The sequence below is a fragment of the Emericellopsis atlantica genome (genome assembly GCF_019669845.1).
Source record: "Emericellopsis atlantica unplaced genomic scaffold F5Z01scaffold_14, whole genome shotgun sequence".
Taxonomy (NCBI): Eukaryota; Fungi; Ascomycota; class Sordariomycetes; order Hypocreales; family Bionectriaceae; genus Emericellopsis; species Emericellopsis atlantica.
In genome coordinates this window covers 406,734-429,720 of record NW_025764716.1, presented here as the reverse complement: position 1 = coordinate 429,720, position 22,987 = coordinate 406,734, and the positions used below count along the sequence as shown (strand labels likewise).

Here is a 22,987-nt window from a genome sequence, read left to right as displayed (position 1 = left end):
CAGGTCTATTCTAGTCTAAACATACGTGACGTCCTTTTCCTATACCAAATCAGAGGACCGAACCCGCCAAACATTCCCAGAAATTTGACCGAAAAGACAGAATGCATGAAAGCCCAACAAACATGAATGCACCACCTCCCGCCGGGGATCAAGCGAGTGACCTGGATAGCGGATGACGGCCAGAGAGCCGAGTCTCACGAGATCTGTTGCTACAGAATTAGTGATGTCGTCAAACTTTGCTTGGATGATCTGCTTACATGTGGGCAGTCGTGCTACCAAATGTCAAATGCGTCGATGGACTCCATGCAACTATATTCGCAAAGTGTCCGCATGTATTATTGTGCCCCTATGCCGAAAACGACATAGAAGCTCAACTCTCGTAAACCTTGCATACATCGCAACGGCGATGCTCGCATTCAACGCAGACAGACGTGGTCTGTGTAAAGAGACCGTCGAAGCCACAGTGGTGGCAGGCCCAGAGGAAAACAGAACCCATGATGAATTGTGGTGACGAGTTACTCCACACGTCAAAGGAAATAGTCTCAAATTTGCCGAAAGGGTGTTCTTCTTGATTTTGGAAGATATTGGAACAGAGTATTGATGTGTTCAGCATCGTTTCTGATCGCTGAGAGGCGGTATCATTCTTATACCTCAAGCAAATTCATGGGGCCTCTGGATACACCGCTCTTCCTCATACCTTGCCCGTGAATTTCATAATACCGAGCTGCCTAGAACCAGACTTTCATATCCAAATGACGCCTGAATCGCTGCGCCGACGCCCTGATCACCGATAGCGCTGAGGCCAAAGTTGGCCTTGACGTTGTGACATGGTGTAGCAAAAGCTTCATACCACTTCTATTGGACGTACAATATGTTACACAACATATCTGTGACGTGTCGTGCTACTTTGTGGAAGTTCTTCACCGACAACAGGCTCCAGTACGTCGTGTGCCGCAGATGTTAGTAGAAGTCCTGACAGTAAACTTCGTCGCCTTATTACTACCGCGCCCCAAAAGATGCACTGCCCGTGTCACCTTTGCCTCTAGGACCTTCTGGGAGATTTATCACAGACTAGTACCTCAAAATTACGATGTTGTCTTATAATCTTGGCAATGTGCCCCTGAATGAGCCGACATAGATTGGCCAAGACCCACGCGTAGCAATAGTATAGCGTTTTCAGAAAGCTCGTCGTCTTCATGCTCTCTCTCCATTATAGGCACGTTAAAATGTGTAAGAGTTTGTTATGGCGGTGTAGATGCAAAGTGCACAGTCTTGAATCGGCTCATCGGCTAAGCAAGGGGTAGGCGCCCCTGACGCCCAGGGGCTTGGGGCTTGGGGCTTTGGGGACGAGGCGTGATGAATGCTGTACATGTCATCATTGATCAATCCGTGAAAACATCAGGTGTGGCTTAGCTTAATACATTAACCCCATGATGGGGGTGAATCCGTCGACGACGGGGCGCCTATTGCGTCACTGAAGCAAAGAGGTGCATCTCAAAATGCAATCGCCAAGAACTTAAAGCGACAATTGCTGCGCTTCAATTGCACAGCTGCGAGGCATTGTTGGCATCGCTGGCACAGCTTCTCCTAAAATGCCTTGCTTATCACGGTTGGGAATTAGAATCGGCCAGGCAGACACACTTAAGTTCCAGTCGGTAACCAACACCAACCGGCAGTATTGGAGGCCCACGACGCCTCACCTGAGGCAGACTGACAGGCGGATATCCACCAGGAGTGAAGGCATCGGCCACAGACATTTAGCCCGCGAGGAGAGACATTTGATCCTGTTTTCCCGCTGCGCCGGGTTCGGTCTTTCCTGGAAACCTTGATATTGAGGCTTTCTGGCCTAAGCACCATCAGAGAGGCTAAGCAGGTACATGTAGTCAAGGTCAGTAAGGTCGGAAATGATTTGCACTGGCTTTTGATTGAAAATTCGTAGATTTCTCCCATGATTCCGACATATGTGAAGTTCTCGTTGGTTATAAACAAGTCGAATACCCCACGTGACAGATCCTCAATAGCTTCAATAGCTTCTAGACCAAAGAGTTTGCGGTACTAGGCGACTGCAATTCAGGTTATTTAGAAGGACTATGCAATCTTCTTATATCTCAGGACTTCTTCAAGCTTCGAGAAAGACCAGACGTCTCGCAACCTTAAGCCGCATTTGTTGTTTCACAAAGATCTGATTCGCTCAGGGTCAGAGAGTCGATGCTGCAGAGATCTTGGGGCTCGTTTGCGCCCCTCAGTCAAGCGTCGACTAATCTGAAGTGCCGGGCATGCAGGAAAGAAGCAGTAAGAGCTCTGCATTGGTTTGCATTATAGATTCTCGCGTGAAGTCGTGCATTTGGGTTGCAAACATGATCCAAAGACCACCGTGCTGTCTGTCCACTGATGGCATCGCCCAACCAATCAAGGCGATTTGTCGATCCACACTACAAGATCCTTCTTCGATAAGTAATTAGACGAAAAACGCTACTTCATTCGATGTATCTAAGCCACGGCATCTCGAATACCTACAATCTGGTCTGCGTGGATCGTAGGGCAATGGTGGAATTCTGATCCAAGGATCGACCTGAGTCACGTTTGCCCTTTACCAGTCCCTTTACCAGGATGGCTTCACCTGCCTTCTTGACTTCCATGATATAGGCACGATTGAATTCAATCTCAAGTAGGTTCGTTTATTGCAAGAAGTGGTTTGTATCATGGCACACGCAGCGGGCTTTTAAACAATGCATTCAAATTGAGCGCACAAGCATGCACCTTAAGCTGTCAACCATTGCCGAAGCCTTTCTTCGAGACGCTGAATCCCATCGGCGACATTTGTTCTAGTATTATTTTATAATATTGTATTACTAGCACGTTGTAGCAGTTTCCAAGCCGCAATTCGATGTTGTTCTCCTTTGGTGCAGGGTAAGCGGCAGAGCCATACAGTGCATCCACTTTTATTTAACACTGTTCACACGATGTCTTTCCCGTGGTTCCTTCTCGTTTGGTCGCAGACTCGCCACTCTCCACGTCTTGATCCAGACAGAAGCCTCACCTTTCGACAACAGATTGGCTGCAACTCGAACTTCTTCATGGCGGGAACGCCGAATAGTATTGATACCACCCTCGCTGTGAGTCGAATGCCCAAGCACGATTCATCTGTACGTAGGACTGACGTGAGTGATACAGTGCGACTCGTGCCGCATCAAGAAACTCAAAGTGAGTGTGCGCAGCCAACAAGAGATTCGGGCAGGGAACTGATATGGCACTGGTAGTGTTCCAAGCAGAGGCCCGTGTGTAGCGCTTGTCGTCATCATGGACGTGTGTGCAACTATAGCGGCAAGATCGCACGTTCGCCTCTGACCAGAGCGTACGTGAACCAGCTATTACGCCCCAGTGCGGGGATGACCTCGGTCTGCGTACAAGAGCGAGAAAGATCTGACAATGCGCTTATAGCTATCTCACGAGCGTGGAGCAGAGACTACGGCAGGTGGAAGACCTATTTGCAGAGTTACTGCCTGAAGTCGATCTCGAAGAAGCACTGGCGTCGCAGGGTACCGGTGGGCTCGAAGCGCTCAAGGTGAAAAGGGCATCTGCAACGCCCGTCATGACCCATGGGCCAGAAACGCCCGCGAGCGACGTTCCCTTGGAAGAATCAATCTCCGAAGCAGTGCCAGCCGAAGCGGACGGGTTCGATTGGCAGGAAGATGTCAACGAGCTGGCAGACGGCATGGCTGCTCTTTCCGTCGAACCGAAAGGCACTGGATACTTAGGTGAGTCAATACTTCAAATGGCTCATTGTGAACAGGCTGACGTGGCTCATAGGCTCTACAGCCGGCGTGTTCTTCCTTAGATCATTGCTCTTTTGGCTTGGGTACCCTGGTCTTGGCCCGGGCCCCCAGGGCCGACTTGGAGACTCACCTGAAAACTATGATCGCATCGGTGCATCAAGCCGCCTTGCTAGATCTATCGAATCGAGGCAAGTGGTTGAACAGCTCATCGACAGCTATTTCTCGATCTACCATCGTACGTACCCTTTCATTCACGAGGCCAGCTTCCGTGCACAGTACCACGAGGTGATACCCCGCCCCAGGTATCGCTCATGGCAGATGCTCCTGCATACAGTGCTGGCGCTTGGTGCGTGGTGCATTGCAGAGTCTCAAGAAGGCGTCGACGACGATCTATACCACAAAGCGCTCCAGTTTGGAGAAGACGAGTCGCTTTTTGAAAGCGCCAACTTGACCTTGATCCAAGCCCTCGTTCTACTAAGCAATCTCAGCCAGAAGAGGAACAAGCCCAACACTGGATCCAATTTCCTTGGACTCGCATCAAGAATGGCGCTCAGCCTCGGTCTCCATCGAGAGCTCCCAGACTGGGACATCAACCTCCTCCAGCGTGAGATGCGACGCAGAGTGTGGTGGGGTTTGTACATCTTCGACAGCGGCGGTCTACGACATTCGGGAGACCAATCATACTCCCCAGCAAAGTGGCCATGGACGTTCACCCCGTGCTGAATATCCCGGACGAATGTCTGACAGCCCGGACGACCAGCTTGCCAACGGAATCAGTGGAGCCAACTCTATACGCAGGGTTGAAATGGCAAAGCGATCTTCACGTTCACTCCAATCACATATCAAATCTGCTTCTATCATCCACAGGCCTACCGCCAGAGGATGTTTGGTCACTCAACAAGGAGCTTGATGATTGGGTCACTAGACTGCCCTCCTATTTCCAAATCGACAGTGAAATCGCAGCCGCCGAGCCGGCGGTCTCATTTGCTCGTTGCCGTCTCTGGTGGCGGTTCTGGAATCTGAAAATCATCCTGTTTCGGCAGATCCTGATGAAAAGAGCCGTGGAGAGAGCCAAGCAAGGACCATTCCCTCTCTCCACTGACATTGAGAACATGAGCCGGGACGCCGCGGTGGCAGCAGCAAGGGCCACAATCGCTTCCATCTCCAGTTTCACAGAGACCAGTATACCAACTCGCTTGGTTGCATGGTATTCTATGTAAGCCCGCTGCCGACACGTGATGAGGCGTCGCTGACGGGATCTAGATACTTCTTGTTTCATGCATCGTTGGTGATTGCGTTGGCGGTCCTAGGCGACACGGACTCGCCTGAGCTGGCTACCTGGCAAGCAGACATTGACAAAGTCACAAACGTATTCCGCATCGCATATGCGGGAAACCCCCTCGCCCAGAGATGTGCAGATATACTTGGCGCCATTGTGCCAGCCCAGCCAGCCGCATCAGATCCGTGGAACCTGCCGCTCGATGACAGTTTGCTTGACTTTGGGACCTGGCCAAGCGACGCGCCGGAATTTTTTGGGCCGTTTGGATGGCCCGGAGCAGGTCCAGGTATTTGAATGACGAGAAGCCTGCAGGTAACGAGGAAAACGTCTTTCAATTCAATATCCTGACATCAGGCCTTATCAGCTTTGATCGAATCAGAGCACCGTTGGGAAGATCATTGTCTTCTGCTCGTGCTACGGCCGCTTCGTAAGTCTTCTCAATACCCGCCTGTATGTGCCTCTTCGCTAGGCGCTCGCGAGCCACGTCGGGAGTAACATCGACGAACCATCTGGAGTCACGTCAGCAATGCCCACTATGAGAATGATAAAGAACCGACCTGTCATCAACCAGCGCTGCGATCTTGTTCCAAGGGTCTTCATTCAGCAGAGTATAGTTGCCTTCGACGATGACTATGCGGGCGGCTGATGAGACATGAATTGCGTCTGGCACAGGGTCGCCCACGGCATGGTCGAAATCTGGCGCCAGGAATGTCACGGCCTTTTCGCCGGGTCGTGTGACTGGCGTCTCTTTAATCGTCTGGACGAGCTTGAAGAAAGCCTCGGCATCAAAGGTGAAAGGAGCACCTCGCTTTTGGAACGCCAGAGCCGGATCGTCAAATGCCATGAGAGCCTCTTTTGTGTGGTGGAAACCATCCTGGTAACTCGTCAGTGTTTGACAGCTAGGGTTCTGATCAATGCATCACCAACCATGGGGAGCACACAGACGTCCTTGACGTTGTAAAGGGGAAGCTCTCGCAGCAAGGCGTTCCCGACAGTCGACTTGCCAGAGCCAGGGACACCAGCAAGCGCAATCAAGATGCGCTTGTTTTGCTGGCACGACTGCTGACGCTCAAGAAGCATCAAGATACGATCCCGCAGCATTTGCGTCGTCTTGTCCAAGCCATTGAGGCTCTGAATCACAGGGTCGACGGCCATCTTGATCATGAACTACTGCCCGATAGGAGGTGTTTGGTTGTTTGCGCTGCCAGCGATGCTCCAAGTCGAGCCAATGTCCTCCCACACAACAGACGTCGGAATTCTGGAAATGAAATGAAAGCTAGGATTGCTTCCGGCCGTCATCCGACCATACGCCACACCTTCCACGGAGGACTTTCATCGTTTCTCATCACTTCGGAGCACAGGCGTCCGGGCATTCTGACGTTGGTGGCATTGGAGCAGTTGGAGAAACCACACGCTCTTGCGGAGACGTGACCAATGATACTCGGTGAAGCGGTGGAGCACTATTAGGCGAAATGCTCACTAGGAACGGGATGCCGAGCAGACACATGGCTGTCGCTGTGCAAGATGGTCACGATTGGCTCGGGCGACTGTTCTCCGACTCCAGACTCCACGCAGGTGACTCGCAGTTAGTCGTGATACGTCAACGGTTCACCATGCGACTCCGCTCCCCATGGGGCACAACACGATTTGAAGGATCATACAGAAATTTGGGCAACATGGCGTCGATGCGACATTGGCGGGGGAAAAGTTTAAAAGGCAACGACACCCAGGCTTTGGAAGACTGTTGAAGATCTTGCCACACTCTACATCACCTTTCTTTCCTGAGGTCTCAAGGAACTATTCATCATGGCCGAGATACTTACCAACACGACACCTGCTGATGGCGATGCTGCCTCCAAGAAGGGTGTTTGGGCTCTGTTGAAGGAGAACCCGTATCTTCTTGGACTCTCTGCAGTAAGTCACTGGAGTCGAAACTCTAGATAGAGTCGACCCTTCTTCGGTCACAAGACTAACCAGAATGCAGTTCGCGTCATTGGGTGGCTTCCTCTTTGGCTATGACCAAGGCGTCGTCTCGGGCGTCCTGACCATGGAGTCCTTCGCGGCTACATTCCCGCGTATCGCTACAGACAGCGGCTTCAAGGGCTGGTTCGTGGCCACTTTGCTCCTGTTTGCTTGGGCTGGATCACTGGTCAACGGCCCTGTCGCGGACCGATTCGGTCGCAAGGGCGACATGCTCATCGCCGTGGTTGTCTTTGTCATTGGTTCCGCTCTCCAGACTGGCGCCGTCTCGATAGTGATGCTCTTTATCGGGCGAGCCATCGCTGGGTTCGCTGTTGGCATGCTGACCATGGTTGTACCCATGTACATGTCAGAAGTCTCCATGCCTGGCATCCGCGGTACCCTGGTTGTGCTGCAGCAGCTCAGCATCACTCTTGGTATTCTCATCAGCTACTGGCTCGAGTATGGCACCCAGTACATTGGTGGCGTTCGCTGCGCACCCGACATCCCTTACACCGGCGGTACTGAGGGTGCTCGCACTTTCGACCCGCGCAACGATGTTGGGCCCAATGGCTGCACCGGCCAGTCCGAGGCTTCCTGGCGCGTTCCCTTTGCTGTGCAGATCATCCCTGCGCTGATCCTGGGAATTGGCATGCTCTGGTTCCCCGAGTCACCTCGTTACTTCCTCATGCGCCAACAGGAAGACAAGGCTCTCGAGGCCCTCGCTCAATTGCGTCGCGTCCACCCCGACACTGACTCCCTTCGCTTTGAGTACCTTGCGATCAAGGCCGAGGTCATCTTTGACGAGTCGCTGACCCGTGACAACTTCCCTGGCCAGTCGGGTGTCAAGCTCTTCTTCTCGCAGTACTTTGCTCTGTTCACGAACAAGCCGACGTTCTTCCGTCTTTTGATTGGATCTGGGACCATGTTCCTCCAACAGTTTATGGGATGGTATGGACAGCTTTCCCTGCGTGATGGTACCTTGACTGACAATTTTCTAGCAATGCCATCATTTACTACGCGCCTACCATGTTCCGCCAGCTTGGTCTCTCGGGCAAGACGTCAGGTCTGTTGGCGACTGGTGTCTACGGTGTCATTAACACGCTGTCGACCCTCCCGGCCGTATTCTTCATCGACCGGGTCGGCAGGAAGCCACTCATGATGTGCGGTGCCGCCGGTACCTTCATCTCCCTCGTCATTGTCGGTGGCATCATCGGCGGGTACGGCGACACCCTTGTCAACCACAAGGCTGCTGGATGGGTCGGCATTGTCTTCATCTACGTCTACGATGTCAACTTTTCCTACTCGTTCGCGCCCATTGGCTGGGTCCTGCCCTCTGAGATTTTCAACCTGGGCAGCCGATCCAAGGCCATGGCCATCACGACCTCTGCTACGTGGATGTGCAACTTCATCATCGGCCTCGTCACCCCAGACATGCTCGAGACACTCGGTTGGGGTACCTACATTTTCTTCGCCGCCTTCTGTCTGATTGCCTTCTTCTTCACCTACTTCTTTGTCCCAGAGACCAAGGGCAAGAGTCTCGAGGAGATGGACGCCGTCTTTGGGGACACGGCTGCGCACGAGGAGAAGGCCAGGCTGGCGGAGATTGCGGCCAGCATGGGTTTGACGGATTCTCTGCCTACGGAGAAGATTGACCAGGCAAGGGGGCAGGCCGACCACGCTGAGGTCTAGGGTCTAGGCGGTGGAGATATTCGGCGGGATGTGTGCGGTGATTTACTACCATGGCCAGCTTGGTCGTGTCGAGGCCGCTCATGTATTCGTTAGCCAGGTCTTGTGCTTTCAGACAGAATCAAATGATCGTCTAAAGATGTTTACGTGATATTCCTGGACTCCTTGTTCTCTTATGGTTGCTTCGAAGTTTAGTGCTAGGGCATTGGCGGTCGAGGGGTTCGCGTCGAAAGTGCGAGGCAAACATCTGCTCTTGTACGTTGTGTGGAGTTCCTTGTTCTCCTGCGCATTTTTTGTATAAGCCGATATGAAGCTTCTTCGTTTCGAGTTGCGAATGGCCCCGGAGAACTTGAGTGGGGGTCGAGGTCTTCGGCGAGCGCACAGCCTACAGTGTTAACAGGATAGCTTAGTTTTGAGATCAGGATATGGCTCCTTCTTCCGTTCGAGTCTGAATATCCCGCTGCTGGTGATCATCAGGACTCGTCCGTCGTACTGTTCTGTCGATGCTGTGTTCAGTCACGAATCGGATCGAGTCGGCAGGGCACAATCCAGAGCGAATGTCAGAAAATAAACCAAGAAAATATGCGTAAGTAACAGAGAGATTGCCTATATAGTAGTTTTCCAACGCCTCCGGACAAAAGGGACAGCGCTTCCCGTGAACCTCGCTAGACTCAGGGGCTCCCACTGTCACCCCTTTTCCCACCGCCACCATTGATGGCGAAACACTCAGACTAGACTACCATTAGCTGACAGAAAAGGAGTCCACAGAACTATTCAAAATGCTGAATAATCAAGTAGATTGACCAGACCCTGCTGCATTCATCATATATCCCCAAGGTAAACCCCTCCTGGCTTCAAAGTACAATAAGAGGAGGCAAAGAGGTCAAAACCTCAACACTACCAGTCAACGTACAAGCTGTTAAGTGTACACATAGAGTGGCTTACGTTTGGCGCTTCAGCCGCGGAGCGCAACGGACGTTCCGGGCCTCCGCAGGCTGGCGTTCATCGGCACGCTCCCTTCCTCCTCCTAGTCCGCTTGGAGGGCTGCAAAAGAACCCTTTGACATCACCTTCTTTCATCAAGCTTTTCAGCCGAGCGGAAACAGAAGAAAGTCTATATGCACTCCCCGTGGCGTGAGGACAAACTCCGGTCATCGCAGTGGACCCGGGACCGTAAGATCTATCTCCTTTACATTCCAGTCACACGCTGATGATGCCCACGCCCCCCCTTTTTTCACGCACAGCTAGCTTGCGCCGGAACGGGACAGTGGGAGGGACGGTCAGAAGACACGGTGTCCGGCGGGCCATGATTCAAGGCGGATGGGTCCTCTTGTGCCTCTGCGGCAGCCCGCTGCTTCAGCTGCCTCTAGGACCAAAGTCTAATAATGCCACGGTTCGCTGAGGGCGGCGATAGACTTCCTGATGGCGCTCCCACCCTCCGCCCTCGCCCCCCATAAAGGCCAAGGAAGGGGCTGACGCGTGGCAGCTAGTGGAACGCAGGGCAGCTGAACACGGCGACGCCCTCTGGAGTTGTGGGTTTTCTTTTTTTGTGTGAACAGCCGCCTCTTGTGGTGTTGTTGTGTAGGATGAACATCAAAGCGCTCAACCATCTCAGGGGTACGTAGTAGCTCAATGACTTGAAGGCCCCGAGGGACCTCGGAAAGGCTTGAGTCGTAAACGTAAGACTCTTTCTCGGTAGAGCTTGTCACATGTAGGTTAGTTGGAATTATCCAACAAAATGAAGGACAAGACGTTTTGTTGCGTTGACACCCTGCCCAGAGTCGAGCTTCCAAAGTCAAAATCCAACTCCCCCAGTCTCCCACGTTCCAGCGGCTTTCTGAGTTTGCTTCTGCTTCACCCCGGATTCCAAAGGGTATCGATGACACCATCCCTAGACCCGGGGGAAGGGGTCCAATCTGAATGTCTGAGTATGCCAGCCAGGTGTCTCAGACAAGGACATGCCAAAGACACAAGGCCACGGGAAAATAGAGATGCAGGACATGTTCGAGAAGCCAGCGGTAGCATTAGGAGGACAATATTGAGACATTGCGTTCTTGATGGACTGATAGTCTGCTTTCTCAGGGGTTCACCCGCTCACAAGCCATCACAAGAGAGCCTCGAACGCAGGCACGCGACTCATACTGCAATACAAGTTATACGACTCTACCAATCCATGGCATACCCCCACGATCACCATCATCATCATCATCATCATCATCATCATATGACAACAGTTGTCATGTCGCAAACGATGATGCTTCCCGCATTCCTCAACCCGCAAAGTTCCCCTAGTGACTTCACATCGTACCATAAAAGAACTCTCCGTCCGTTCCAACGAGGAATTCAGTAGGGCGTCGGGAAGAGAGGCCCAGACAAGAATCTGCCAAGACGCATGACTCCTGCATCCGGTCTTCTGATCTGATGCCATACCAGAGTTGGGTGTCCGGGAGCGGCCCTCGCGCGCGCGCTGCAGGTACCGATACAGCAACACATCATTGAGAGCCTAACAACTGACTACCTGCTGGCTACATGTAGCAAGGATACAAGACCTTCACTGGCTCAATACCACATTCCTGATCAAGAGAGTTGTACAGTTAAACCCTCAATACATGGGAGCGTTGTCTCCGGCTTGTCATCCATTCCCCTTTCCCCATGTCCCTGACCACCTCCCAAGACTGGACCCGCGTGTTGCAAAGAGGTATTACCGTATTGTACTGCATGCGCTACATCCTCGTTCATCAAAAGTCCAAGCACAGTGTGCACACAGCAAGGATGTGGCCAACACCGCAAAGCAAAGCCGCATCCAGTCAACCCCATTCATTCATCCATCCCATTCATTCATGTACGTACGTACGTACCCCGTAGTCATTATTCATCCACCAGCCTCGCGACACGACACCGGCGGTCACAGGAGCCCACCCACACCTAAAAGTTGGCCTTGGGCCACTAGCCCAGGGATGGTGCCAGCACCAGGCGACCAGTCAGAGGCCGGAGAGGCACTTTTCCCTCATGAGGCCCTCTCACCGAGGTTGCAGCCATGATTCCGTGTCAGCGGTCGTACCGTCAGCTTGGTCGATCATGGGGCCATCTTCTTTTTTTTTTTTCTTCACTCTCGCTAACGTTTTCTTGCCTGGTCTGCCCCTCCAGCTCGCCATGACTGAATGGATCGTGGGTGGACGAACAGCTTCTAGGTGGAGGAGGGCCATGCAGAATGGTAATGCTGGTAGCAATCGCATCACACCGCCCCTCCACTGACAACATCCGTGTCCCTGCCTTAGCACACGCATCCTCGGTCCATCACGGGGCTTCTCCCCTTGATCGTGATCTCATCAGATACCTGTTGGTCTCCCGCGTCCAGCCGTACGAATACGCACACGCAGGAGTCATACCTAAGAACAGATACAGCGCCATACGTATTCTTTTTCTACCCCTCCTTCCCCCTCCAACGGTGAAGCTGCGTGGAGAGAGAGAGGGGCAAGGCAGAGACGAGCAAGCGCAAGTGCGCACGCAGGGACCAGGTCCCGAGGACAGGCCCATGGCTGTTGGCAGACATGATTCGTCCCGAGGTAAATACCTCTTCATCTCGCCCGTCGTCATGCCTGCGCTGGGCGACCCATAGTTCGGTGGGTTGGGCTACAAAGGGCTCTCTTCTCCTCTCTCTCTCTCCTCACCCTGGGAGAGGCCCGTAGGCGGCCCATCCTTTCCTCAAAGCTGGGAACGGCGCTACGGCGCATGCGAGCTAACAATGTGCCTAATACCGTGTCGCCCATCGCATCATCAGCCAAGAGATCGTAAGACGGCAGAGACGTGCAGAGCCGAACCAGCGGTCAGGCCAGCAAACCCCTCGATTGCTGCTGGGAGGAGAGTGATCACAGAGTGTATGTATGTACCAACATTATCTGCATTGACGCCTAAAGTCCACCAACAGCCTTGCGGCTGTCACACCCGGTCGTTGCCGACCAAGGACTCTCGCTCTCTGTATGAAGGGATAACAACGACGAAAGCATGCCGCAAAGTATCCACTAGGTTGATAGCCAGTATGTACAACAGCGCACACCCCCCAAACGAGGGGCACAGAGCAACGCGGCAGACAGACGCAAGAAAAAATAATATCTTCCTCCGCATATGTCCTGAACAAGAAAACAAACCAAGTAACGCTGATTGGGCCGTGAGGCCAGGTGTCTTTTTTTTATATTCCTCCTTCAGTCTCCCCGGGAAACAAGAGAAACCAGCTGCGTTGTAACCAACAAATTAATAGGCAAAGTGCAAGGGGACCCAAGTGAAGATCCAAGTGAATGCAGCCCCCGCACTTGTCGCGGGCTCGAGGCAAGGGACCGTCCATCAGGAGCCGTTTGGACGTTGCCCGATTGACGTGAATGGTGGTGATCCAGACCACCTCTCATTCCCCCAATCGCATCCCAAATCATTCCTCTGCGTCGTTTGCAAGTCGTCGATTATCCCTCGCGGGACCGGGAGCATTGTCGTGTGTTTTGACGCTGTCCGGCAGTGTCCACGCCGCATGGTGTCTCCTGTCCCAACAAGTCGTTTCCCTTATTTGGCGGGCGCGCCAGGGTTGCGCGGCCGATTCAATCTGTCCATCATGCCCCTGTCAATGTCATTCTTGTCGACCAGGTTGCTCAAGCTCATGACCGACGTCCCCTGTTGTCCACCCTGCTGTCCCTGGCCCTGACCCTGCTGCCCAGACTGGCCCTGGAGCTGTGCCGGCTGATTGGTGGGCGTTACGCTCGGACCCGGTGCCTGGCGAGCTGGCGTAGACCCTCCACTCTGTGTCATAGCCGCCTGCCCCGGGGAGCGATCGCTGTATGTACCAGGCTGGCTCTCCGTCTTCACCTGGGGAAGCACCGGGTTGCGCGGGCTGTGCGTCGAGAAGGATCGCATAGGTAGCCCGCCAGGACTGCTTTTGCTCGAAAACTCGGCCGGGGAGCGGCGTCTAGGCTCGTCCTCGGTGGCGCCGACCCTAGGTGGTGGTGGGCGGTACGCATCCGTATCTTCTTCAGATCTCCGACGACGTCGGCCACTCTGCGAGCTATCCTCGGGCTTCGAAGTCCACGAGTACGACGATTCGGCAGGGGACTGCGCATGTCGCCCCGGTCCCACTCCCGGCGCTTGTCCCGGAGCATGTGCGGGAGCCTCACCGTGGTGCGGCGGCGGCGGATATTGAGGCGGGTGCTGGTGCGGGTACGGATGCGGATGCGGGTGCGGGTGTTGCTGATGATGCGGCGGCGGCTGCTGGGCATAGTAGCCACCATGGGGTGGTGGTGGCTGCTGTTGATGTTGGCCCTGTGGATGCTGACCGTGCTGCGGCGGCGGTGGTTGCTGCTGCCCCGGAGGGCCACCCTGGGGAGGGTAAGGCAACCCTTGCTGGGGCGCCAGCGGTTGTCCATATGCCCCATATAGAGGTGTTCCCGGTGGGACGCCGCCAGGAACTGCAGAGACCGGAATGAATGCGGCGCCGCTGGTTGACGAGACTGGCTGGAAGACGCATTCTTGGTTCATGCGCGCGCAGTTCTGACACTTGCCCCCGTTGTGATACCCGCTGCACCGAATCTGCAGGTCGTGTCAGCATCGATCTCCTCCCTACACCTCACCAACAACCTACCTTGCGCTTGCGACAGTATTTACAGGCGATGGATGTTCTCTGTCGTGGAGCTGCCTGTGGCATCTGCGGTCCTCCTTGAGGAGGCCCATATTCTTGGGGATAGGGCCCCTGGTGGTAGTACGCTGGCGGCGGCGGGCCTGGAGCCCCGGGGGGCTGCTGCTGGTAGTAGTAGGGGTCTGGATGCCTGTATTGAGGCTCCTGCCCATATGGGCCAGGCTGCTGGCGGCCCGGTGGGTAGGGCTCGGGGGCTCGGTAGCCTTGTCCCGCGCGAGGATCGGGATGTTGCTGAGGAGGCGGCAGGTAACTGCCAGGCGGCTGCTGACCAGGCGGAGGAGGCGGTGGCGGATAGCCGTTCGTCGTACTCGGCGAGGCATAGCGGTGGTCTGACGGGTATCCGTGGCTGCCAGGCGGCGGCCCGTAGCCTGGTGCTCGAGGGTCGTGCATAGAGGGCAGAGATACAGAGGGAGCAGCCATGCCGGGGCGCGCTTGGTCGTCTGCTGTGCGTTGAACGGCGTCAGGAGGCGGCGGGTACTGCGACTGCGACGGATAGTGATCCTCTGGTCGGTGCTGAGGATAGTCGTTGCGATGGCGATCGTCGGCCATGCTACGTCAGACAAGGCCTAGGCGTGCTTGTAAAGCCCCCCTGTTCTGGATGTTTCGCCAATGCCCTCTTCTCCTTTCTGCGATATGTGCTAGAGCGATTATGTTAGACAGAGGTTCCGGACGTGATCTGCCGATGCATAGATACAGTCCACTGAACAGGGACAAGAAAAGACTCGCGACGCTGGTACCCGACGAGCAACGCGCCAAAGGTGGATAAAAAAAAGTAGGTGACGAGAACCCGGCCAGGGAAGGGAAGGAGGAATTGAAGGATATTGGCAGGTAGACGAGACAAGGTTCAAGCGGGATCCTCTCTTTAGCGGCGGAGGTGAAGGGAATGCAGCGAAGGGTGCGGTGCGGAGCGCCCGGTCTCACATCTCTCTGTCTGCCTGCACTGATCCCAGTACTGGCCAGAGACGCCGTTGCGAGAGCGGCCACGGCCACGGCGCACCCAGGACACGAAAACGGGTTCCGGGTTGTTGGCCCAGGGCTGGAGCTGACAGTCAGCCAATCATGAGCCAAAGGACGGACCCGGCTGGCTGGCTGGCCAAGGCCCATACCTGTTCGGGCCACCGAGCTCAGCAGACCAAGCTCAGCCTGACGGACCGAGCTCGTGGTGGCCACCATGTTGGCGCGCTGGCAAGTCGAGGCTGCTGCTAAGGTAAGGGCCCAGGAGGCAATCCAGCGGCCCCTAGGGGGACGCCCCGATCTTCTCCTGCTAGTCTAGCCAGGAGCAGCTCCAGTCTGACGGCCTGGGGGAGGGAGGGAGGGAGGGGCTCGGGTTGACTGGCGGCGGCGCGGCCAAGCAGGCGGGCAGGAAGCGATTAGATAGGGCCGCAGCCTCGCAAGGCCGGGAATGAACCAAGCAGTGGCGCGATGCTTGCCCGGGTGTGTCTCGACTCTTTGACGCAAGGACTGGAATGCCAACAAATTCTTGCCAAGCGGATATCTCGAACCGCTGTCTCCCGGCTCGGCTGAATTCAGCAATGAGATCGCGGTCCACGGACGTTTCCGTCGACCGTCGACCACTTCATTCCACCAGAAGTGGCTTCGTGGCTGCCAAGGACGTCTTTTTTTTTTCTTTCAGCAGTAGGTGAATTGGTCGGCGAGGTGAGGCTCCATGGTGCACCAGCAAAAGTCTTGTTGGGTGGTGATCAACCCACGCTAAAAGACAACGGCAAGCGCGTCAAATTTGTGTTTGACGACCAGTGAGTTTAAAGCGCAGGCACGCGCGCGCAAGTGTCAGGCTTTCCATCGCCCACACACTTGCGTTGCAAATGCGAACCCAATATTTGAGGCGCCTTTGGGTAGCAAAGTGTTCGTGTCGAATGAGGTCACATGAACAATCCGCATTCATCAGTCGAGTGCTGATGCAACAACGGCTGCGCCGCCTAAGCGCTCTCTCGTGTGAACTCCCAGCCATGAGCGATGAGTGTCGACGTCGTGTATGCATGCAAACCATGCCCTCCCTGGCGATCTTGAATCGCGCCTGTCCGCATTCTGCGGACCCGTCTTGGACGTTGCATTGAAGACCCAAGATCTTATGCAAAGGTGGCACGTCGATGACCAGGCGGGCGGCCATGGCCCATCAAGCTGAGATTGCCATTCATGTCCGTGATGTGCTTGGATACGTCGTGCGCGAGATGATAGGGCCCGGTACATGAAACAAGACGAGGGCAAAACAGTGGTGCAAATGCAGAAAATGAATCTCACGTACCTTGTTTTGCGATGTGTACCTTGAGAACTTGGCGCGACTATGTCTTTCAGTTCGTAGACCGTCCTTCCAGGCGTTTCCCTGTTTGCTGGACCCTATTGCACGTGATGCGGCAACGGTGGTGAGGCAACAGGTTGCTGTCGTCGTCCCCCGCCAGCAAATCGTCGCACGATCGTCCTGGAGATGGCCGGTTGTGACGGTGAGAGGTGAGGTCGACCGCGATGTGAGATGGTGAGGGGAGAATCGAGGCGCAGGCGAGCAACTGGGAGGCGGACAGAGGTGAGGTGAGGTGAGGTAGAAATGAGATGAGATGCGCCTGAAGAGTCCAGGTGCAGCAGCGAGCTGTGTGGACCAGACCCAGGCCGGTCTAATAAATCCCGTAGTGAGTGAGAACCAAGGTCAACAAGGACCAGGTATTTAGACCAGCGCAGCGGCGACTCGAGCCAGTCAAGATCCGGATTCTCACAAAAAGGCAAAAAGAGAGTCTGGAAAGCCCGCAGTGAGCACACGCACGCACGTAGCTACTCCAGTCCCAGGGTGGAGGATACGCGCAGCAGACGTGCAGCAGCGTCGTCTGACGTCGGAGACACTCGCAGAAAAAGGTGCTTGCTTCCAGCACTGTCTGCAGCGTGACTGACTACCGTACCTACGGCCTCTCCACTCCGTGCCGACCGTTGTAATCAAGTGCACGTCGCACGGCCTCGTTGGTTGTGTTATGATAGATCTCTGCGCGACGTCGAAAGGTCGTGGTAGGTAAGGAAGTAATTAGAAGAGAGTTTTGATAACGAGACTTCCAGGCAAGGACAAAAGACGTGATAAACCACGAGTCCACAGCACAGCACGATGGAAAGGGGGGTCCGAGGGAGGGTGTCTGCGCTCCCTGGACCTTCTTGGGGTAAGGTTGGTAGCTGGGGCGTTTGCCCAATTACTGGCAACTGCTGCAAGGAAACCCGGTGGATGGGTGAATGAGCCAGGTGAGAACTGAGAACCCAGGTGTCTGTACCGTACAGTTGGCAAGTCGCAGGCAGAGAGGCTGGAGGTGTGCATGCGGTGGACGCGTTCTTCAGGTGTGAGCAAATGACTGGACCCAGGGAAGGCGCCCTGCGATGGGGTGCCCCTAGCCAGCCTGCTCCCGGGGTGTCACGGTTCGACCCTTCACAGTGTTTTGAGTTTGAGCGCCACCAGCTGCGTGTGGGGTGCTCTGGGACAATGGGACTCGTTCCTTGACTCAAACGACTGGTTCTCAGAGCCACAGGACCAGCTACGCCAGCAGGGGCGCACTTTTTTCTTCACCCAATCACCCGCCGCGCATCCAGGGTACGTACGCAGTCTGTCGTTGGTCGCCGCGCTTTCTGCGGGCTCTGCAGGCTTCTGGCGGGCAAACGCGAGCGGTGGAGTGACCGGGAGTCTCCTTGTCGATGCTCGTTCGCTGGCTTGCGCTGCAGCAGGCTCTATTGGGCCTCGACTGCGCTTGGTCCCGGCCGCTGCGTGTCGATGATGCTGGGGCCTGGGCTGTTGGCTGGGTTGTTGACTGGCATGGCGGTACGCAACGCACCGCACCGCACCGCCGGCGGGAATTTCAACAAGTGGGCAGAACACTGTCGGGCGGGCAGGGAGGCTGCAGGCAAGGCCGCAGGCTGCGCAACTCGTGTGGTGCTTTCGTCCACCTGTTGAGCTTATCAGGTCTTGACGGTCTGTCACCGGACACGCGCAGCAATTCTTTATTGACTGATCAGCATAATAAATCGTCGACGTGGCCGTGCGTATGTCGCTGCCTTCTTGCTTCTGCATGCGTCTCTTCCTCCAAGAGCCTTTCTTTTTCCATCCAAGGCTGCTCGAACGCCCGGCCGGTTAAATGATAAATCGCTTCGTGATCCATGGCAGCCCACTCGACAACTCATCTGTCCAGGCGTAGATGAAAAGCAACGGTCGATGGCTATTCTGGCTGATGTCTAACTTACGTCGGTGACGACCAGCTGTCATGTCTGTCACCTTGTGCGTCAAGCTCACGCGAGTGCGAAGGAGTTGTCTCGGTGAGGGACGGGACGAGCCCTGTCTGCTTGACGCTTGTCCTCGTCCCGCAGTTGACACGACAGGGCGACCAGAAACACGACCCAAACTTCCCAAACAGCCCGGGCCGGTCATTCCCTTGCCTTCAATAGCAGAAGGCTCCGATGATCCTGGGTTGTTGTTGCTGTGCTTGAGTGAGACAGGGCGTACGCAAACGCAGACTGGTGCTGGCTCGGCGCAACCTCTCCAGAAGGAATTAAATGAAGACAGAACATTGTTGGTCGAGACTCGCCTCAGCGACTGGAATGGTTTTGGCAGCCGTCTTCCTCACCACTCGAGAAGCCTGTTGAACTTGTTGTTGACCCCTGCTGGCTCGGGATGACTGCTGACAGTGAGTAGTATGTCGCATTGTCGCCGTTGTACGTTGACAGCATTCGACTGCGTGCCTGCCTTGCGCCCCCTCTGGCCTCTACAGAGTTAATTGCCCAGCACGTACGTAGTATTGGCAGAGCTGGCCTTGCTTGATGGCGATGCTGATCTCACCTGTTGGCCGCACGGGTCCCCAAAGACGGCTGTGAGACGCCACGGGCCGCAGCACTCGAAGCCTGTCGCGACTCACTGCCGCCTCATTGCACCGCGGCCGATTGATGTCCATCCTCCTCTGGGCCTGGCTAGGAACCATGTCTGGCTGGGACGGTAGGCTGCGTACAGTCTTCGTCACGGGAGCAGCTAACGACGGCGACCCCAGCTGTTGGACGATATACTATTGGTGAACTAGCAGTATCACTTTACCAGGTCCTGCGCTGCGCACGCTACTGCACTGTGCCCTCCTCTGGGTTTTGGACTTTGGACCCGGGCGGCGGCGTCACTGCGGGTCGACTCCAGCGCGGGTCTTGGGAGGGGGCGTGGCCGGCGGCACACCCTCCCTTCAGCGTCTCCCGTCCTGCTGCAACTGCGGATGCTCCCTCACCGCTTAGACTGTGGATGCTGACCGACAGGGGTTTGCCGCGTGGAAACACTCGTCAGTCCGCCGACCTCATGCTTTCGACGGGGAAGGTAGAATAGAACGCAAACCCAACAAAGCACCTTCTATCGGCGATGCACCAACATTGCTGGTCGCAGCAAGGTACTGTCTCCAATGACTGCGGCGTATCTCATTGAGGTTCCTTGCTTCTGCGGGATGGTACTTTAGGTGCCCCGTACTGAAACCCCGAGGCAAACGCCCATAACCGAGGCTTGGGAAAGTCGCATGTCCGCGTTGGTGATTGCTGAGCGTCTTTGCGCGGAGCACAGGCAATCTGAACGCGTGCAGCAGCTTGCATTTATCACAGCGGCTGCCTGCAGGAAGAGGCCCAAAGACATGCCGCGCATAGCCTCCGTCCGCATGAAGGTGGGCGGGCAGCAATCGTGTCTCGTCGTCATCTTTTTTTACCACATTGCTTCACACTATTTATGTGCCCTGCTTTGCGGGCGCCGGACTGCCTCGTGTTGCGCTTCTCTCATGCAATAGTGGCTCGCTCCGCACATGGATTTCTTGCGCTTCGGCGATCTGATAGATTTGCCTCCCGCCGTCCCGCCCCGCGCGCGACGGCCGCGGCTGGCCCGCTGACCAGGCCATGATCGAGGATCAGATAGATTATCGTCACAGCAGAGAGGAAGCCCTCGAGGATGCAAGGCTGGTCTCAGCGAAAGTTTTGGTTCGTGATCAAGGCCCCGACTGTATGGTAGCGAAATGGCCTATCCTCTGGTTACTTAGACAAAGATAACACACTGTAATGTCGGGGATGCAACAAACCTCGGAACGCGAGCCAAGTGCTACCAGTAGTATGTCCATCTGCATGGCCCGGGGCGGCACGGCGCGGGCTACTGAAATCCTTCCATGCATCGGTAGTGTCGCTCTCCCATCACCACGCCTCACAGGAAACGTGCTGCCAGGGGCCGCCATAGCTCACGACGCACGCCACATTGCACGCGGCATCAAGCGTCAGTGGTGTACTTGCCAGCGAACATCCAGATGCCAATATCAAGGCGGCCTCGACCGTTTGTGGAGGCCCAAGGCCACAAGTCCCCGCAATGTGGCAGCCATTCGAGATGTTGACGGTGCCCCCATCGGCCTTGCCAATCGTCGCTGACGGCCTCATGCATCGACGCGGTTGCACCCGTTCCGCTAGCAGAATCGCTTACTTTGGTACGTATTCTGTCCACCCTTCACAAGTTCTGGGCCTACCTAGAAGTGAAAAAGGCGACAGCGACTCCACATTCGAGGAGCCCAATAGGTAATGAGGAGGGCTGATGGGTTTGCAATGGAGGGTGACCCCTGCTTCCTTCTGGCCATCTTTCACTTAGGGCGGGTGATTGGCTCACAGCCTCAGAATATGTCGGGGCTATCGAGAGATGGCTTCGTGTGAACTGGTGAAGGCTGCGCCTGGCAATGTCCATACTGGTACTCGTAGTCAGCGACTGTAACACCCCCAAAGCACATTGCCACGGAGCGCACCCACCCGGGATTCATCACGTCCAGGATTGACCAACTCTGTCGGTAGTCGTAAGTCTTGTCAGCCTCTGGCACATACCCCTTGCGTGAGAGCCGGTGATGGTGCTCATTCGCGAAAGTCAGCTTGGATCCCAACCGAAGCCACAGTACTTGGTATCAGCAACTCGAAGCAAAGATCGGGGTATCGTCACGGGTTGTTGGTGTTCGTAAATTTCTGGGAAAGATTTCGACGTTGTGGAGGTGATGAATCCCGGTCTTTAAGAAAGCTGACGCCAAGTCGATATGGCCGCGGCCAATCATAAGGTTGTCTTAGCGTCGCCATCGAGGTTCTTCATGTGCGTCGTGCTGTTTTTCCTCTTGCCAATGGCTCGTATAGCTCGGTGGTGTCAGTGCTGGGCGCTGTTGGCTGTCCTCGGAGAATATGGTTATGAGGCTTGGCTGCTCTTGCGTGACCATGTCGCCTTGACCGTGATGTCCGCCCCCAATGAGGGAAGTACACTCCTCTCAGCGTAAATCCATGTACGGACGTAGGCTGCGCAGGATCGGCTGTGAGCGTTACACACCCCCTTGGACCATTGAAGCTGTTCGAGGTTTGGCCTATCAGCGCGTAAGTTTCTCCCAGGGTGTACCACTGTACTCCTTACTACTGTAGTATTGCGAAAGATAATACCGTCTGTCGGTATGCACCCGGCATTTGTCGCGGTGCAAGGAGCAATCTCGTGTGAGTGAGCCTGGCAGGACTTTGAGTTCTGAAAGTGACATGTTAATCTGAAGTCAAAGAAGTCCTCAATTCTATTAGTAGGTTTAGGCAGCCAGGCTGCTACGGAAAGAGGTGGTCGCGCGGGGTACCGCCGTGCGCGAAGGCAGGAGCCCAGCAGCGACGAATGCATCGGGTAACGGATCCTGCAATTGAATTGGCAGGGCTACCATCGCGGCGCCCCTGGCCCTTGTTTTTCTTCCATATGCCCATGACTCCTGAAAACATAATTGAATACCAGGTGTAATTACGTGTAACTTGGACATTGCTGTAGTCCGCCCCGGACTGCATGCGGGCTAGCCTAGACTGAGCTAGGTTAGTACGTAGATCACCGTGAAATGGCTCTGGGCACGCCTACCCTAGGGTCTGGCTGGCACTTCAATAAAAAGCCATCAATGCGCAAGCAGCTCGGTAGTCCGTTACAATAATGTCAGGTCTGGTCTTTAAGAATCATTATGGCTTTCTGAATTCGTCGTATAACCGCACACCCAGAAGTTGTTGCTACCCAAGCTTTAAAATGCCAACTCAAGCTCAATACGTAAATCGGTACTTGAAGAATAACAATAATCACCAAACCCCTATATGACTAGAAGTACGGAGTAGTAGGGGAAATGATAGTAATCAAGCCACTGGAATTGTACAGAGTTCAGCTCAGCTGCGACTAAATCGATCAAGGCTGCGTTGGCGAAGATCCGTCTAGAGGGGTATCATTTTGCACAAGTATGATACGTGCGGCAAGTCGAATGTCTCATCCGTCAATGATTGTCGTATTTGAGCTGAGGCGTGTGTGACATGGTCGGTCGACGCCCCTTGGTTGACAGGAGGACAACACATTGCGTGCCTCTTGACGCACCATACAATGGAGATGGACCGAGAAATTGGGCCCAACGCTACGGGACTGATTTGATTGTCTTTGAAGCTTCAAGGTCGAAGCAAGGGGCCCCACGATGGGTGCGACATGAATTTCTTTTTCATTTCCCGCGCCCTTGCATCGAACCCGCGGCCTAACTGCCAAGGCGCCAACCTGTCTTCTGGTAATTGGATGCCGCCGGGAAGAGGCTCGGTCCGCCAATCGCACGCGTGAGCTAAA

At 55.0% G+C, this 22,987-nt stretch overlaps 4 protein-coding genes across 4 annotated transcripts; 2 read left to right on the top strand and 2 right to left on the bottom strand.

Annotated features, from left to right (window-relative positions):
• Nucleotides 1-2,963: 2,963 nt before the first annotated feature.
• Nucleotides 2,964-5,349, top strand: F5Z01DRAFT_681633 (lactose regulatory protein LAC9; the record flags this gene model as incomplete). The annotated part of the gene is made up of 7 exons (XM_046265710.1): nt 2,964-3,146; nt 3,175-3,204; nt 3,261-3,355; nt 3,442-3,758; nt 3,811-4,397; nt 4,427-4,992; nt 5,040-5,349. 7 exons carry the CDS (start codon nt 2,964-2,966, stop codon nt 5,347-5,349), a joined length of 2,088 nt encoding a protein of 695 aa, XP_046118055.1.
• Nucleotides 5,350-5,367: 18 nt separating this feature from the next.
• On the bottom strand, nt 5,368-6,373 carry F5Z01DRAFT_118346 (phosphoribulokinase/uridine kinase). The gene is made up of 3 exons (XM_046257462.1): nt 5,983-6,373; nt 5,613-5,929; nt 5,368-5,564 (listed from the first exon to the last, which is right to left on the bottom strand). The coding sequence occupies exons 1-3, from the start codon at nt 6,217-6,219 to the stop codon at nt 5,387-5,389; spliced, it is 732 nt and encodes a 243-aa protein (XP_046118054.1). The 5' UTR covers nt 6,220-6,373; the 3' UTR covers nt 5,368-5,386.
• A 301-nt stretch (nt 6,374-6,674) lies between these two features.
• F5Z01DRAFT_118308 (D-xylose-proton symporter) lies at nt 6,675-9,154 on the top strand. The gene is made up of 3 exons (XM_046257461.1): nt 6,675-6,969; nt 7,040-7,965; nt 8,016-9,154. Exons 1-3 carry the CDS (start codon nt 6,862-6,864, stop codon nt 8,704-8,706), a joined length of 1,725 nt encoding a protein of 574 aa, XP_046118053.1. The 5' UTR covers nt 6,675-6,861; the 3' UTR covers nt 8,707-9,154.
• Nucleotides 9,155-13,099: 3,945 nt separating this feature from the next.
• On the bottom strand, nt 13,100-15,092 carry F5Z01DRAFT_118278 (uncharacterized protein). Its single transcript, XM_046257460.1, has 2 exons — nt 14,323-15,092; nt 13,100-14,270 (listed from the first exon to the last, which is right to left on the bottom strand). Exons 1-2 carry the CDS (start codon nt 14,923-14,925, stop codon nt 13,254-13,256), a joined length of 1,620 nt encoding a protein of 539 aa, XP_046118052.1. The 5' UTR covers nt 14,926-15,092; the 3' UTR covers nt 13,100-13,253.
• Nucleotides 15,093-22,987: the final 7,895 nt, after the last annotated feature.

Bases quoted from the DNA above. Each gene is read 5' to 3' on its own strand.
- F5Z01DRAFT_118346 (XM_046257462.1), bottom strand. From the start codon at position 6,219: ATGATCAAGATGGCCGTCGACCCTGTGATTCAGAGCCTCAATGGCTTG. The intron at 5,930-5,982 runs GTTGGTGATGCA...ACGAGTTACCAG, and splicing joins ACGTCTGTGTGCTCCCCATG to GATGGTTTCCACCACACAAA. The intron at 5,565-5,612 runs GTCGGTTCTTTA...ACGTGACTCCAG, and splicing joins GCAGCGCTGGTTGATGACAG to ATGGTTCGTCGATGTTACTC.
- F5Z01DRAFT_118308 (XM_046257461.1), top strand. From the start codon at position 6,862: ATGGCCGAGATACTTACCAACACGACACCTGCTGATGGCGATGCTGCC. The intron at 6,970-7,039 runs GTAAGTCACTGG...ACCAGAATGCAG, and splicing joins ATCTTCTTGGACTCTCTGCA to TTCGCGTCATTGGGTGGCTT. The intron at 7,966-8,015 runs GTATGGACAGCT...ACAATTTTCTAG, and splicing joins CTCCAACAGTTTATGGGATG to CAATGCCATCATTTACTACG.
- F5Z01DRAFT_118278 (XM_046257460.1), bottom strand. From the start codon at position 14,925: ATGGCCGACGATCGCCATCGCAACGACTATCCTCAGCACCGACCAGAG. The intron at 14,271-14,322 runs GTAGGTTGTTGG...CACGACCTGCAG, and splicing joins AATACTGTCGCAAGCGCAAG to ATTCGGTGCAGCGGGTATCA.